This window comes from Notolepis coatsorum, assembly GCF_963971535.1.
Source record: "Notolepis coatsorum genome assembly, chromosome: 2".
Taxonomy (NCBI): Eukaryota; Metazoa; Chordata; class Actinopteri; order Aulopiformes; family Paralepididae; genus Notolepis; species Notolepis coatsorum.
The window spans coordinates 169,485,710-169,501,972 of NC_140166.1; the positions used below are offsets into that span (position 1 = coordinate 169,485,710).

Below are 16,263 nucleotides of genomic sequence, written 5' to 3' on the forward strand. Positions count from 1 at the left end.
TTTATTGAATACAACAGAAAAGCGGCACTGTCCCTTTAAGGGAGAACACAAAAATACTGGAACAAGGGAAAAGGGGCAATGTGCCTTTAAGAGGCGAGCAGGCTAAGGGGAAGGCTAAGGGAGAACACAAAATACTGGAAACAAGAGTTAGGGAAAATTGGCACTGTGCCTTTAAGAGGCGAGCAGGCTAAGGGGCTAAGGCGAACAGGGCCAGGGCAAAGGACAGGGCAGGAACAGGGGCACTGGAGAGGGGAACAGGGACAGAGGCCCGCGGAGGCGGGCTGGAGACAGGGACAGAGAGAACAGGGTTAAGGCCTTGGACAGGGCGAGGGCTAGAGCTGCTTACAGGGATGGAGTAGGAGCGCGCAGGCTAGACGTCTGGAGGAGAGCGCGCCGGCTCGGAGAGACGCATCCTCCCGTAGAGAATTAGAGAGCGATGCGCGTCTGGAGTGGAGCGCGTCTGCTTGGAGAACGCGCCGGTTCGGAGAGCGCGCCGGCTCGGAGAGACACATCCTCCCGTAGAGAATTAGAGAGCGATGCGCGTCTGGAGTGGAGCGCGTCTGCTGTAGGAGCGCATCAGCGCGGAGTCTGGAGTGGTGCGCGTCTGCTTGGAGAACGCGCCGGTTCGGAGAGCGCGCCGGCTCGGAGAGACACATCCTCCCGTAGAGAATTAGAGAGCGATGCGCGTCTGGAGTGGAGCGCGTCTGCTGAAGGAGCGCGTCTGCTGTAGGAGCGCATCAGCGCGGAGTCTGGAGTGGTGCGCGTCTGCTGTAGGAGCGCATCAGCGCGGAGTCTGGAGTGGTGCGCGTCTGCTGTAGGAGCGCATCAGCGCAGAGTCTGGAGTGGTGCGCGTCTGGCGCGGGGTCTGGAGTGGTGCGCGTCTGCTTGGAGAACGCGCCGGTTCGGAGAGCGCGCCGGCTCGGAGAGACACATCCTCCCGTAGAGAATTAGAGAGCGATGCGCGTCTGGAGTGGAGCGCGTCTGCTAAAGGAGCGCGTCTGCTGTAGGAGCGCATCAGCGCGGAGTCTGGAGTGGTGCGCGTCTGCTGTAGGAGCGCATCAGCGCGGAGTCTGGAGTGGTGCGCGTCTGCTGTAGGAGCGCATCAGCGCGGAGTCTGGAGTGGTGCGCGTCTGGCGCGGGGTCTGGAGTGGTGCGCGTCTGCTTGGAGAACGTGCCGGTTCGGAGAGCGCGCCGGCTCGGAGAGACACATCCTCCCGTAGAGAATTAGAGAGCAATGCGCGTCTGGAGTGGAGCGCGTCTGCTGAAGGAGCGCGTCTGCTGTAGGAGCGCATCAGCGCGGAGTCTGGAGTGGTGCGCGTCTGCTGTAGGAGCGCATCTGGCGCGGGGTCTGGAGTGGAACACTGGAATACCTCCCGTAGAGAATTAGAGAGCGCAGTACTGTGTCCCACTCCAGGCAAACGGCGACAGGTGGCGAAGGCTTGCACCTCGTCTCACGCCGGAGATGAAACAGCATACAGACAGATAGGGAATCTCCCGTAGGAGCTTACAGATAGAGAATCTCCCGTAGGAGTTTGCAGATAGAGAACGACCCGACAAGGACTGGGGGGGATATCGAGGTATTTAAAGCCCACTGGGGCGCTAATTAGAACACACATCAGGTGCGTGATGGTAATTGATACTTGACTAGAAGTGTGTGTTCGGCACGGACCAATCAAACACATAAATAAGGTAGTCCAAGGGTGTGGGCTGCTGAAGAGCAGACGAGAGTAAACGAACGCGAGGGTGGGGGCTGGAGAGGTGAGGAGACAGGGAATTAAAGGTCCAGGGAACAGGAATTAAAGGTCCAGGGAAGAGGCGAACCTCACAGTAACGACAACGCGAGGGTGGGGGCTGGTGAGGTGAGGAGACAGGGAATAAAAGGTCCAGGGAACAGGAATTAAAGGTCCAGGGAAGAGGCGAACCTCACAGACGGACCCGATTAAACTAGAGAGAGCTACCAGACAGGGTTGTTGTCTTTCGCAGGCGCTCTTCGATTTATTCATCGAACCACTGGCTCAACTAATTAGACAGACCAAAGACATAAAAGGGGAACAGAACATAAATTGGGACTGTTCGCAGATGACGTGATAGTATATATGAGGCAACCAGACATAAGCTTTCCGACACTGATGGATTTACTGACAGAATATGGATATTACTCAGGGTATAGACTCAATGTGACGAAGACACAGACTTTAGCACTGAACTACACGCCAATGATAGAGATCAACGAAAAATACAAAATTAAATGGGACATGAACAGGATCAAGTACTTAGGGGTGAACATTACAAGAGGGGTGGAGGGGCTATACGAGGCAAACTATACACAGATTAATCAGAAAATCAAGAGAGACCTAGAAAGATGGACAGTAATGCCCCTAGATTTCAGCTCAAGGATGGAAATCATTAAGATTAACATATTACCAAGGTTATTATACCTAATTCAGTCTTTACCTATATTACAAAAGCAATTCAGGGAATGGGATAGACAGATATCAAGATTAATTTGGGGTGTGGGGAAAGACCAAGGATCAGATATGTGACTCTACAACTACCAAAGGAGAAAGGTGGAATGGCAGTACCCAGTTTAGAAGGCTATTACTATGCAGCACAGCTTCCTTCCCAGCCCTTCCCAGAGACAGTCGCATTTCTCTCCTCTCCCCAGGCTCCCCAAGGCCGTTCCTACCGCCGCCTCTACTGCTTCATGGAGCCCGACGCTGCCATGCTCTGCTTCGTGCCGGTTGCCGGACTATACTCAAATCAACTCTAAATGGATCTAATCAGTGGATTGCATATTTTCTTCAAGAAGCAGAATAAGGCTAACCCTCTCTGCCTATTGGGACATCATAATCGGGCTACCAACTTGAAGACGAGGTCATTTTTGGATTATCGAAGCTTTTAGACTGCAATAAGAAGATTTTGGATCTGTTTACCGCGCACAGGACCTACCAAAATGAACTGATTAAGACACTTGGACACTAATAATGCATTCAGTCATTTGGACGGAGTTGTTAAAACTCACTCCACTCAAATCAATAGAGTTATATTTCACTCTATTCAAATCAAATTTAAAGTGACGTGGCTGGGATAAATGTGCCAGTCACTCAGCCAAAACAAATTCCTGGACCAAGGTCGAACCAGAGAGCTGCTGGAGTCGAAGGCCCTCTGGGAGATAAGAGTGGCAAGCGGCTTCCCCCCACTCCCAATCCCTACCCAATCCCCCCTCCCGCGTGTACGCCTGGCGCCTATGACGGCAGCCAACTAGTATGCGTGCTGGAGGGGGGGGCCTAAGACTGTTTCATCACCAAAGTCCTATCCCCCAGTCCATGCCCCCTCCCTCTGGACAATCTTTTCCGCCCTCCCTCCCGCCACCTGGCGCGACAACACTTTGTTTCAGACACTTTGTTGTTGTTGCAGCCGACTATCGCATATGGCGTCTCAGGCATTCTGTAGATGACATGTGTCAACAAATGTACATGTCTGTGTGAATTTATGTTGTGCCGTTGTTACTGTAAAAATGTAATGATTGTGATATGTTGTTATTAATGAGACAATGAGCTGTATGTGTGTGTCACTGGAATTTCCCCAAGGGGATTAATAAAGGAATATCTTATCTTATCTTATCTTATCTTAGGACAGTAGCATGCTGGTGCAATGTGAATTATGAAGCCAAATGGAAAGATATAGAAACCAAAAGAGAGGGATTCAAAGTGCAGGCACTAATAAAAGATAGGGAGCTGTTCAGAAGACAGGAACAACTACTGGACCCAATTACCAAATTCACTATAAGCATATGGAACACAATAGTAAAGAAATACAAGCTAGAAAAAGAATCCAAGATACTGAGATGGATAACACACAACAACAAATTCAAACCAGGGATAGACGACCATGGGTTCAAAAGATGGGAACGGGGGGGGGGGGGGGGGGGGGGGATAACAGCAATATGTACAATGATAGAAGGAGGGGAGATGCAGACTCTACACAAATTTTAAGAAAGACACTTTAGATATTTACAGATTAGAGATTACTATAACAAAGAAATAAAACGAGACAGAGACAAAGAACAGAATGGGGTAACTAGGATAATGGTAAAATCATATGAAGGAAGGAAGGGGAGGGTTATATCAGCACTATATCAGGCAATAATGGACAGTAAGGGAATTACAACATTGTATGTAAAAGAAAAGTGGGAGAAAGAGTTAGAAATAGAGATAACAGAGGAGGAATGGTATAAGACATGTAAGATACAACAATCAACCACAGGATCAAGGATATGGAGGGAGTTTGGGTGGAAAAACATAATTAGATTATTTATAACACCAGAAATACAGGGCAATTACACACCAGCACAGAAACCATGTTGGAGAAAATGTGGACAAGAAGTAGTGAACCACACACACATACTGTATTCTGGGGGTATCAGAAAATAAGAAACTATTGGGAAGAGATAGGAGAGATAATAAATGAAATAGTAGGATATGAAATACCCCAGACAGGTCTAGTACTATACCTAGGGAACTTGTCACAGAAAGACATTCAGGGAGAAGACAAATATTTGATTAAGATACTATTAGTAGCAGCCAAGAAAGCACTGACTAAGCTGTGGTACAGGGTAGAAGCACCGACGAAGGAACAATGGACAGAGATAATAGAGGGGATACAGGAAATGGAGAGAATCACGCATATGCTGAGGCTGCAAGAGGAGAAATTTGAGTCAAAATGGGAAAAGTGGGAGGAATATAGGAAGAAGAGGAACGACATCACAGAAGGATGAAAAAGAAACAAGAAAATAAATTGAAATGTAAATAAAAAATGTAAAGATAGAAATGACCAATGAACCCATGTCACACCATGTCTTTTATTTCAGTTTTCTTTTTGATATTATAATTTTTTCTCTATTGTTTGTCTGTTTAATAGTATTGTAAATTGTGTATGTGTATTTTGTATTTTGTACCTGTATGTTTGTAAATCAAAAATGAAAAAAAGAAATTAAGTTTAAAAAATAAAAAGTTGCCTGACTGGGGCTATACCATGGTTGCTTATTAGTGTATGTGCGTTTGAACTTTTGCATGTTTCAACCATACATTTCCTTTTATAAAAAAATTAAATAAAAAAAAAAATCTTTTTTTTTAAACTTGTTTTTTACCTCCTATAATAGTGGGGGTCGCGGCTCTCTGACACCGTTATTTTGGGGATCGCGGCCTGAAAACTTTGGGAACCCCTGCTCTAGTCCGCCATCTAGTGGCTAAATGTTACCTATAGCACCTTTACGTTTCATGTAGAAGCCATGCTCACCCATGTTTCCTTGCTTGTCTCTCCCAGTACCAGCTCCAGTGGAACTCTCCATGGTGGTCACTGAGCTGCCAGTGGCAGACGTGGGCGGTGCTCATCATTGCCGCTGCCCTACTGGGCCTGGTGCCATATGTGGTGAACTGCCTGATGACCATCAAAAACCCACCACCACAAACCACCTTTAAAATGGCATCTGTCTGTTTTGGTATTCTCACAGTGTCCCTTCTGATCAAGTGAGTATTCCTCCACTAACTGCTATTAACCCTGTCTATTCATAGTATTCCCCATTGGAGACATCTTGGTCAGGCATACAATGGCCAATTGTAATCAAATAACAGGTGATTATCATTAAGAGTTGTCAACAGGGGGCGCTCTGACTACTCCGGAAAAGGCGCCCTTTTTGAGATACAATATTCGCCAGAACGACGAGGATGGCTACCAATCGAAAACATACCCACAGGCGACCTTAACAAACATCTGGCGTCTTGCCACATTTCTCACATACCCACATTCGTACATGTACCCAAAACACTAACAACTCACGCCAGACCACTTTCTCACATTATAGGAACTAGCTAGATATCCGCATTACAGACCCTCATGAAAGACTATCATGATATATCCAAAATAGTATCATGGAACCTGGTGGTAATAGTAATATATAATATAGTAGTATAGAAAAATAGTAATAGTGGTAATGCCATGATATTACCACCGGTATCATGGTTTAAATTGTATTATGCCATGGTATTATTTAAACGCAAAAGTTGTACCATGGCGGTGCTGCATGGTGTAAAGGGAGGAAGATGTACCAGTATTCGCGTGAACATAAATAAAGTACTAAAAACTAGGTAGATGCACGTTATGTTATAGCCATTAGTAATATATTTACGTCTTGTATAATATATTCACATTTCGTATCGGCAAAAGTCCAAAAGAAATCACCACGACCAGGAACCAACAATGATTGTGCTCGCGGGTGAGTGCTCTCACCCACTAGCGGACTGGCCAACGGGAGCAGCGGGAGTATTCCCGGTGGCCTGGCAGACTGGCATGGCCTGGCTGCCCTGGCAGACTGGCAAATGCTTTTTTTATTTTTAAATTTGTTTGTTTGTGCCCGCAGTCAGACCACTGAACTCCGAAGCAGGCCAGGTCGGTATATATGTTTCTATTTGCGCATAATTATATAAGTTCAGGCAGGAATGAGTTAACTTGTTATTCACAACCCAGCGCGATGCAGTGCGCCTGTGCAGGCCTCGCCAGTCGCCAATCTCAAACAAGCCTATTAATTTAAATCATGATGAGATCAACTGCCGAAACCCAGGAGATATGAACGTTTTGGATATCGGTAAAATGGGTGAAGACGAACGTCGGACTAAAATTGAAAGAATGAGACGAAAGCGGGGCGCAATCAGAGGTGTTATTACGCAAGTTTTGAATCAGATGGACATTGAAATTGACGTGGAAACTCCGTCCGGATGTTGATCACTTGATCACTTTATTGGATTTACTGCTGGGAGTTAAAGAAGACAGTTTGTTGGAACCTGACCGTGAAATAGAACAGCTATAAGTCTGATGGATGATTTGGATGCTGATATTGAAGCCGCGAGATGTAAAAAGCACGTCATTATGTTGAACTGACTGCAGCAGTGGGAGGGTGAGTGATGCAATAGCGCCAGTGAAGTAGAGAAATGTAATGAAACGTGCACCGGTAAACTTCTATAAAGGACACTTTCGTATTATAACCCGACATTTGGACAATCCATTATTTGGAAAGTAGTTATTCTACACTTTGGTGTAGTGTATACAACTTGTATTCTCCGTTTTGTGACAGCGTCGCTGTCCATGGTGCTGAAGCCAGGTCTCATTTATACTGATATATTGCAAATGTTATTGCTGTCATCTTGGGTCTCCCTTGCAAAAGAGATCTTGTATCTCAATGGGACTTGCTGGTTAAAAAAAGGTTAAATAAAAAAAGAGATACAAAACGCAGTTTTTTCCACGGGGGGGAATTACGGTCCCAGTCCGCGACCGCTCTCACCACTATACTAAAGCCACCCACCCACCCAGATATAAACACAGCAATACTATGATGATTATTTGTTTGAACAGTTATGGTTAGGATATAAAGTTATGGTTATGCTTATGCTTATGTTTATGGTTAGGGTTAGTTCAAAGGAACACGCCAACTTTTGGAGAAATTTGCTTATTTGCCATCTACCCTGGAGTTAGACAAACAGATACATACTCTTTTCTTCTCTGTGCATGCATTAGGCTTAGGGAACAGCCGTACCGTTAGCCTAGCTTAGTGTCATTCACTGGAAGTACTGTAGGTGTGTCAGTGTAGCCTAGTTCCCAACAGTCACGAAATACACTCCAAATACAACTCCAAAACGTTCCTGTAAACATGTTGTGACCTGTGTATTTACCACGTGGAGAAATACAAATACAAAATTGTTTATTTACATTCTCTAAGCAGATATAAGCGATTTCAACACCTCAAAAGCCCAGTTTTTCAAAAAACAACAGGGCTTTTGAGGTGATGAAATCACTGCGCGCAGGCAGCAGTGGTTTGGCAAAAAATAGTTCAGAGTATATATCTGCTTAGAAAACGAAAATGTCAAATAATTTTTTTATTTTATTTCCACTTGGTAAATACACAGGTCACAACATGTTTACAGGAATGTTTTGGAGTTGTATTTGGAGTGTATTGGGGGTGACTGTTGGGAACTAGGCTACACTGGCACACCTACTTCCAGTGAATGACGCTTTCCTTTAAGCCTTAAAGTTTAAGGTAACAGTGTGGTTATGGTTAGGGTTTGGCGAGGCTATAAGAAAAGTGTGTCTTGGCAGTCTTGGGGAATTCAAAAGTTTTCTGAAAACGTTAAAAGCTAGGGTTAGGGTAATCTTTGAATATGTAACATATGTACTTATTTGTAATGTGTACACATTGTACATCGTAAATGTACAATACATGACTTATGGCTATATAACATAATGTACAATAATGTGCCTTTGTCGATAAGTACTTTATTTACATATCTTAGGCAAGATCGGGCTAACTAGCCAGGCATAGAGATCAGTTGAAGATAACCACTGGAGCCTGTAACCGCAGCCAGGGTCAATGAGCGAGGTTTGTCCGAGTGGGGCAGCAGTTGTGATTGGAGGATCGAGAAAAGAGGGCGGGGCTTTATATAGGTCAATCGGAACATGGCAAGACATGGAGTACCTCAGGTCTCACTCTCTTTCCTTTTTGGTGGAAACGGGTCAGTGTGTCCTGAGTGTCGATGATGAAACACACACACAGCCCTCAGCGCTGTATTCGGTGACAGAAACAGAATCAAACCACGACGCTTCCATCCGGTGTCGCTGTGATACAGAGCTTTTGTTCTGGTGCTGTTTGTCTTTTGTACGTCACCCGTACCCACTACATGTAAACAAATAACATTCTGAAGTAACAAATAATACATCCAAATAATTATCCCTGAAAGCATACACCCCCCCTCCTCACCATCTCTCTCTCTCTCTCTCTCTCTCTCTCTCTCTCTCTCTCTCTCTCTCTCTCTCTCTCTCTCTCTCTCTCTCTCTCTCTCTCTCTCTCTCTCTCTCTCTCTCTCTCTCTCTCTCTCTCTCTCTCTCTCTCTCTCTCTCTCTCTCTCTCTCTGTTTTCCCATTTTGATATTGCTAATTGGAATAATGCCTACGGTACTGTAAACCATTAGTAAATGAACAGTCTGTTTTTATTAACATCTAACTTGTAAATAATGCATTAGATTCCTGACAAACATTATCAATTCCAGGGTCAGGGAGTAACAGGGTGCATGTAATGTGAATACAGTATTCAGATTACAAAGGAAAGAAAAGCTGTTGCTCTTGTGGGATTAGTTCTGCTCAGATACCTGGTTAAAGAGCCACAGAAACGGAAGCTTCCGCCGTTTGATGCGTTTCCAATTGCAACAGTTTTGTGGCGGCGGGGCGGGGGGCTGATTTGATTGACGTTATATGATTCTATGCGTTTGATTGACACGCAAGTACCTGCGCAATTCTACATTTATTTCAACATTATTTAGAGGGCGTCAGTCGCCGCGTGCAAAAAGACATCACTCACGGAGTAGGTACGTTTTAGAGGAGATAAAACAAGGGATTTCTCTAAGCAAAAATATGATGTTTAGAAAAATTTAAAAGATTTTTGTGAATTCTTTGGCCACATAGTGATAAATAGATGGGAACTAGGTGCAGACAAAAAGGGAAAAAGGCATTCTGATTGTGAATAGACAGAAATATCTGGAAATCATGGATGAATGGTTATACATTATGATAATTACGCTATCCAAAACTAGTTAAAGATACAGCACAATGACATTTTAATTCAGTCATACATTGCTTATTGTGGAATATTAATGTCATAAGTGCAATTTTTTCAGCTTCAGTATTACAATTTCTTTATATGTTTTAGGTCACCCTCTCTGAGCATAGCGAACTCTCAGTAGGCTGAGGGGGCGTGGCCTTCTTTTCACTAGACACTATAGGGAGGTGTAGTGTTTACGTCATTTTCTGTTAGGATTAGGGGTGCTGAGAGGGTGAGAACGCAATTGCAGAGGGAAGAGAGGAGGCAGCGATGCCAGGATACTTGGAAATCAAAATAAGTTTACTTATAAAATCATACAAAACAACACTGAAGGGACGGAACAACAAAGATGAACGAAAACGGGATATATAACAACTTACAGCACAGACGAACATGAACAAGGCAAGGGGAGGCACGAAGTAGGTGAGGGTACAATGAGGGTACAGAAGACAATGACGCCACGAGGAAGTGAAGACAAACAGACACCTAAATACCAACACTAATTAACAACGATCAACACCCGGCTAGGGTTGGGCATCGTTTGGATTTGAACAATTCCGGTTCCGATTCCGATTCTCGATATCGATTCCTGTTCTAAACGATTCTCGCTTCCGGTTATTTGAGGTGCAGGTCAAAACAGGTCACAGCTTATTTCGCAGGAGACATTTTTTATTTTTGAATTTTTTTTTTTTGTTTCATACTATTCACATTTTCAGTTGACTTGATACAGTTTAATTTGGTTGCTGTACTGTAACTAGGGTATTAATTAACAAAGTAAAAAAAATATATATAATAATAATATATATATATATATATATATATATATATATATATATATATATATATATATATATATATATATATATATATATATATATATATATATATATATATATATATATATATATATATATATATATATATATATATATATATATATATATATATATATATATATATATATATATAATATAATATTCCTATTAGAACCGGTTTTCGGTGCCCAACCCTACACCTGGCAGGGCCAGGCCAAAACACAGAATCACAAACACAACCTAGACACAAAAAGCAATGACACCATAAACACAAAGGCAATTATTATTATTATTATTATTATTATTATTATTATTATTATTATTATTATTATTATTATTATTATTATTATTATTATTATTATTATTATTATTATTATTATTATTATTATTATTATTATTATTATTATTATTATTATTATTATTATTATTATTAATGACACACACAACAACCAGACAGGGGGACGACATCAAACACAGACAGGGATGGCCCAGGATAACAAATAATTAGAAATCCATTCAATTACTTGAAACCAACATAAGATGGCCAACCGCACCATGGGGCTTAGATCACCAGAGGGAGGTAGGGAACCAATGTCAGGAAGAGGGAACTGTCCACTGTCATTCTCATGCCCGGCCCAGCCAGGGCCGGGCCTGGGGACGTAACAGTACCTCCCCCTCAACGGGGGGCTTCCAGACCCCCGAGAATAACGTCCGGACACAGGCGAAGGAGGAAGCCGGGACCCCGGAAGGAACCCAGGGAGAGAACCCGGAGACCTGGGGCCGGGAGCCTGAGCAAAAAACCCAGGAGGGGTATAGCAGCCCGGAGGGCTGAAAATGGGTGCACAAGCCTGGAGAGGGGGGGGGGTGGGGATGGGAACCGAGGCCTGGAGAGGGGAGGCAGGGAAAGAAACAGGGAGCCGGAGAGGAGATCCGGAGCCGGGAGCAGAAGCTCGACAAGGGGGGGTGGGGATGGGCACCGAGACCCGGAGAGGGGAGCCGGACCTGGAAACAGAGGCCCGACGAGGGGGGGTGGGGACAGGGACAGAGGACCGGAGAGGGAAGGCGGGGAGAAAGACAGGGAGCCGGTCAGAGGACCTGGAGCCAAGGGGCAAGGGTAAGGACCCCGGAGCAGGATCCCGGACGAGGAACCCTCCCGTCGCCGGACTAAGAACCGGATCGGGAGAGCCGGCACGGAGGTGCGACGGCGACGACCCCCGGAATAGCATCCAGCGAAGACCACGGCAAAGACCACGGCGAGGACCACAGCGAGGACCAGGGCGCCAATCACGGCGTAGGGCTGGACCAGAGGGGAAGCCAGGACCAGTCGAGGAGCCAGGGACCGGCATAGCAGCCGGACCAGGCGTAGAAGCTGGGCTGGGCGTGGAGGCCGGACCAGTTGAGGCGACGAGGTGTGGTGTGGAGGTCGGAAGGGGAGCGGCGGCAGCCGGCGTTGCAGCCAGACCAGGCATAGAGGCTGGGCTGGGTGTGGAGGCCGGAAGGGGAGTGGTGGCAGCCGGCGTTGCGGCCGGACCAGGTGTAGAGACTGAGCTGGGCGATGAAGCTGGACCAGCTGTGGAGGCCTTGTTAGCAATACTAGCCTGAGCCTCGCTAGACCTCCGAGCCTTGCTAACTCTCGGAGGTCTGCGAGCTGCGGGAACTAGGCTAACTGTGGGGCTTGGACTCACTGTGGGGGAAATGCTAGTTGGTTGAACCTGGCTAGCTACCGAGCCTAAGCTAGCAGTGGGAACTGTGCTAGCTGGGGAGGCCTGGCTAGCTGCAGGAACAATGTTAGCTGGGAGGGCCTGGCTAGCTGCAGAGGCTAAGCTAGCAGTGGGGGCTGGGTTATCTTTGGAAGCCTGGCTAGCTGCATAGCCTAAGCTAGCAGTGGGGACTGTGCTAGCTGGGGAGGCCTGGCTAGCTGCAGAGCCTAAGCTAGCAGTGGAGACTGTGCTAGCTGGGGAGGCCTGGCTAACTGCAGGAACAATGCTAGCTGGGAGGGCCTGGCTAGATATAGGAGCGATGCTAACGGGCGGAGCTGTGCTAGCTGGGGACTACTGGTTAGCTGTAGGAGCAAAGCTAACGGGCGGAGTTGTGCTAGCTGGGGACGCCTGGTTAGCTATAGGAACGATGCTAACGGGCGGAGCTGTGCTAGCTGGGGACTCCTGGTTAGCTATAGGAGCGATGCTAACGGACAGAGCTGTGCTAGCTGGAGATGCCTGGTTAGCTATAGGAGTGATGCTAACGGGCGGAGCTGTGCTAGCTGGGGACGCCTGGTTAGCTATAGGAGCGATGCTAACGGGCGGAGCTGGGCTAGCTGGGAACTCCTGGTTAGCTATAGGAGCGATGCTAACGGGCGGAGCTGTGCTAGCTGGGGGCGCCTGGTTAGCTATAGGAGCGATGCTAACGGCGGAGCTGTGCTAGCTGGGGACTCCTGGTTAGCTATAGGAGCGACGCTAACGGACGGAGCTGTGCTAGCTGGAGACGCCTGGTTAGCTATAGGAGCGATGCTAACCGGCGGAGCTGTGCTAGCTGGAGACGTCTGGTTAGCTAAAGGAGCGAAGCTAACGGACGGGGCTGACATCTGGTCAGCGATTGACATCTGAGCAGCCTCAACGGCGGTGAGGGGCTCTAGGCTGACCATGAACCTGACACCTTTCGGCAGGCTAGCTGTATTAGCCCTCGACCTACACCCCTCCATGAGGGCAGTGACTTGGTCGGCTATGTCCCGCATCGCTGGCTCGTCTATCGGGCTCTCCGTGGCGACCCTGTCGATCATCCGGAACCAGAACACCCACTTGGCCGGTGAGTAATTCTGTATGTCACCGTCCATCAGGCTCCGGATGATCCTCATGGTATCGGCCACACCTTCTGCTGCGTTCTTTGGTGGTGGCCTCATTCTGTTAGGATTAGGGGTGCTGAGAGAGCAGGGATGCGTTCTTTATAGGACGGGGTTGCACTCCGTGCACCCAAAGATTTGAGCAGAAGCGCGTGCACGCACATGCACGGATGTGCACGGCACGCGCGTGCACACAGGAATGCGCTGCACTCGCCAACTCGCTATAAGTACCCACCTGGGCTACTTTGCATATCAATAGTGCCGGTCGTCAGGTGTGTTAAATACGTTCTCAGATACATTCACACCTAACTTGTGAATGAAATGTGTTACATTCCATTCGTAGAGGCAATTAGGCACTGTCTGTGCTTAAGCGAGGGAACATTTATGCACATGCGCGGAGCAGGCGTGCACGTGGCGTCATTAGCGTGCGTGCAATCAGAGTTGATATGAGGAACGCACCTCTGTGAGAGGGTGAGAACGCAATTGCAGAGGGAAGAGAGGAGGCAGAGACGGCAGGATACTTGGAAATCAAAATAAGTTTACTAACAAAATCTAACAAAACAACACTGAAGGGACGGAAAAACAAAGATGAACGAAAACGGGATATATAACAACTTACAGCACAGACGAACATGAACAAGGCAAGGGGAGGCACGAGGTAGGTGAGGGTACAATGAGGGTACAGGAGACAATGACGCCACGAAGAAGTGAAGACAAACAGACACCTAATACCAACACTAATTAACAACGATCAACACCTGGCAGGGCCAGGCCAAAACACAGAATCACAAACACAACCTAGACACAAAAAGCAATGACACCATAAACGCAACTAGACACAAAGGCAATGACACACACAACAACCAGACAGGGGGACGACATCAAACACAGACAGGGATGGCCCAGGATAACAAATAATTAGAAATCCATTAAATTACTTGAAACCAACATAAGATGGCCGACCGCACCATCGGGCTTAGGTCACCAGAGGGAGGTAGGGAACCAATGTCAGGAAGAGGGAACTGTCCACTGTCATTCTCATGGCCGGCCCGCGTGTAGCTTATTCCCAGCGGAAGAGTGCGTCGCGTGCTTCCGCGTTTTCCCTGATTGGCTGCGACGCCCATGTGACCGCGGCAGCGCGAGAGAGCGGCAGTGCGGAAATAGGCTGTCTATTGCCATTCTCTAAGACAAACTCTAACCTTAACCAGCTACTTAACAGCGCCTAAACTTAACCCTTCTAACCTTAACCAACTCCGAAACAATGCCTAACCTTAACCTTAACCATAACCAACTCCGAAAGAATATTGCCATTCTCTAAGACAAACTCTAACCTTAACCAGCTCCTTAACAGCGCCTAAACTTAACCCTTCTAACCTTAACCAACTCCGAAACAATGCCTAACCTTAACCATAACCAACTCCGAAACAATGCTTAAAGTTAACATGCCTAAATTTAACCGGCGAAAGAATGCATGTTAAAAAAAATAAATAAAAATTGAAGGGAATTGAACTTGTCACCAACGGACCGCAGGATCCACAGCATGGCGGCATACCAGTTGAGCTAAGCATCAAATGAAAAACATATGGGATTACGGCTACATAATGCCGCAAGCTCTGCCGCTCCGCTCGCTCCGTTCTGCGGCTGCCGCGCTGCCGCAGGGCGTGTCGCAGCCAATCAGGGAAAACGCGGAAGCACTTGGCAGCACTCTTCCGCTGGGAATAAAGAATAGGCGGCCGGCCCAGCCAGGGCCGAGCCTGGGGACGTAACAATTTCCGTGTTCCACCCTCTGTTCCACTGAATGTATATCCCCTCTGTTCCACTGAATGTATATCCCCATTGACCATTTCTAAAACGGTTCGTTTAAAACGGGTCCTACTAATCACCCCAAAGTACCAGAAAATACCCTAAAGTACCCCAAAATACCACAAAGTATACCCCAAAATACCCCAAAATACCCCAAAATACCCCAAAATACCCCAAAGTATACCCCAAAATACCAGAAAATACCCCAAAGTACCCCAAAGTACCCCAAAGTACCCCAGAATACCCCAAAGTATACCCCAAAATACCCCAAGATACCCCAATATACCCCAAAGTATACCCCAAAATACCCCAAAGTACCAGAAAATACACCAAAATACCCCAAAGTACCCCAAAATACCCCAAAACACCCTGAAATACCCCAAAGTATACCCCAAAGTACCAGAAAATACCAGAGAATACCAGAAAATACCCCAAAATACCCTGAAATACCCCAAAGTATACCCCAAAGTATCAGAAAATACCCCAAAGTACCCCAAAATACCCCAAAATACCCTAAAATACCCCAAAGTATACCCCAAAGTACCAGAAAATACCAGAAAATACTCAAATACCCCAAAATACCCTAAAATACCCCAGAGTATACCCCAAAGTACCAGAAAATACGCCAAAGTACCCCAAAATACCCCAAAGTACCGTATAATACCCCAAAATACCCAAAAGTACCCCAAAGTATACCCCAGAATACCAGAAAATACCCCAAAGTACCCCAAAATACCCCAAAGTACCCCAAAATACCCCACAGTATACCCCAAAATACCCCAAAGTACCCCAAAATACTCCAAAGTACCCCAAAATACCCCAAAGTACCCCAGAGTATACCCCAAAATACGCCACAGTACCCCAAAATACCCCAAAGTACCCCAACATATCCCAAAATACCCCAAAGTGCCTGGAAATATACCACAAAGTACCACAAAATACCTAAAATGAAAAACTAAAATGTGCACATTTTGTGTAATAGTGTAATAGTGTGTAATAGTGTAATAGTGTAATACTGTAATACTGTAATAGTGTGTAATAATGTAATAGTGTGTACTAGTGTAATAGTGTAATAGTGTGTAATAGTGTAATAGTGTAATGGTGTGTAATAGTGTAATAGTGTAATAGTGTGTAATAGTGTAATAGTGTAATAGTGTGTAATAGTG

At 46.1% G+C, this 16,263-nt stretch overlaps 1 protein-coding gene across 1 annotated transcript in view; it reads left to right on the forward strand.

Moving 5' to 3' along the window:
* Positions 1-16,263, forward strand: part of LOC311224379 (uncharacterized protein) — a 240,717-nt gene that overhangs the window by 197,207 nt on the left and 27,247 nt on the right. Inside the window, exon 4 of the mRNA XM_084309348.1 lies at positions 5,326-5,528. Within this exon, the coding sequence (XP_084165474.1) occupies positions 5,326-5,528 (203 nt within the window). The remainder of the gene's footprint in view (positions 1-5,325; positions 5,529-16,263) is intronic.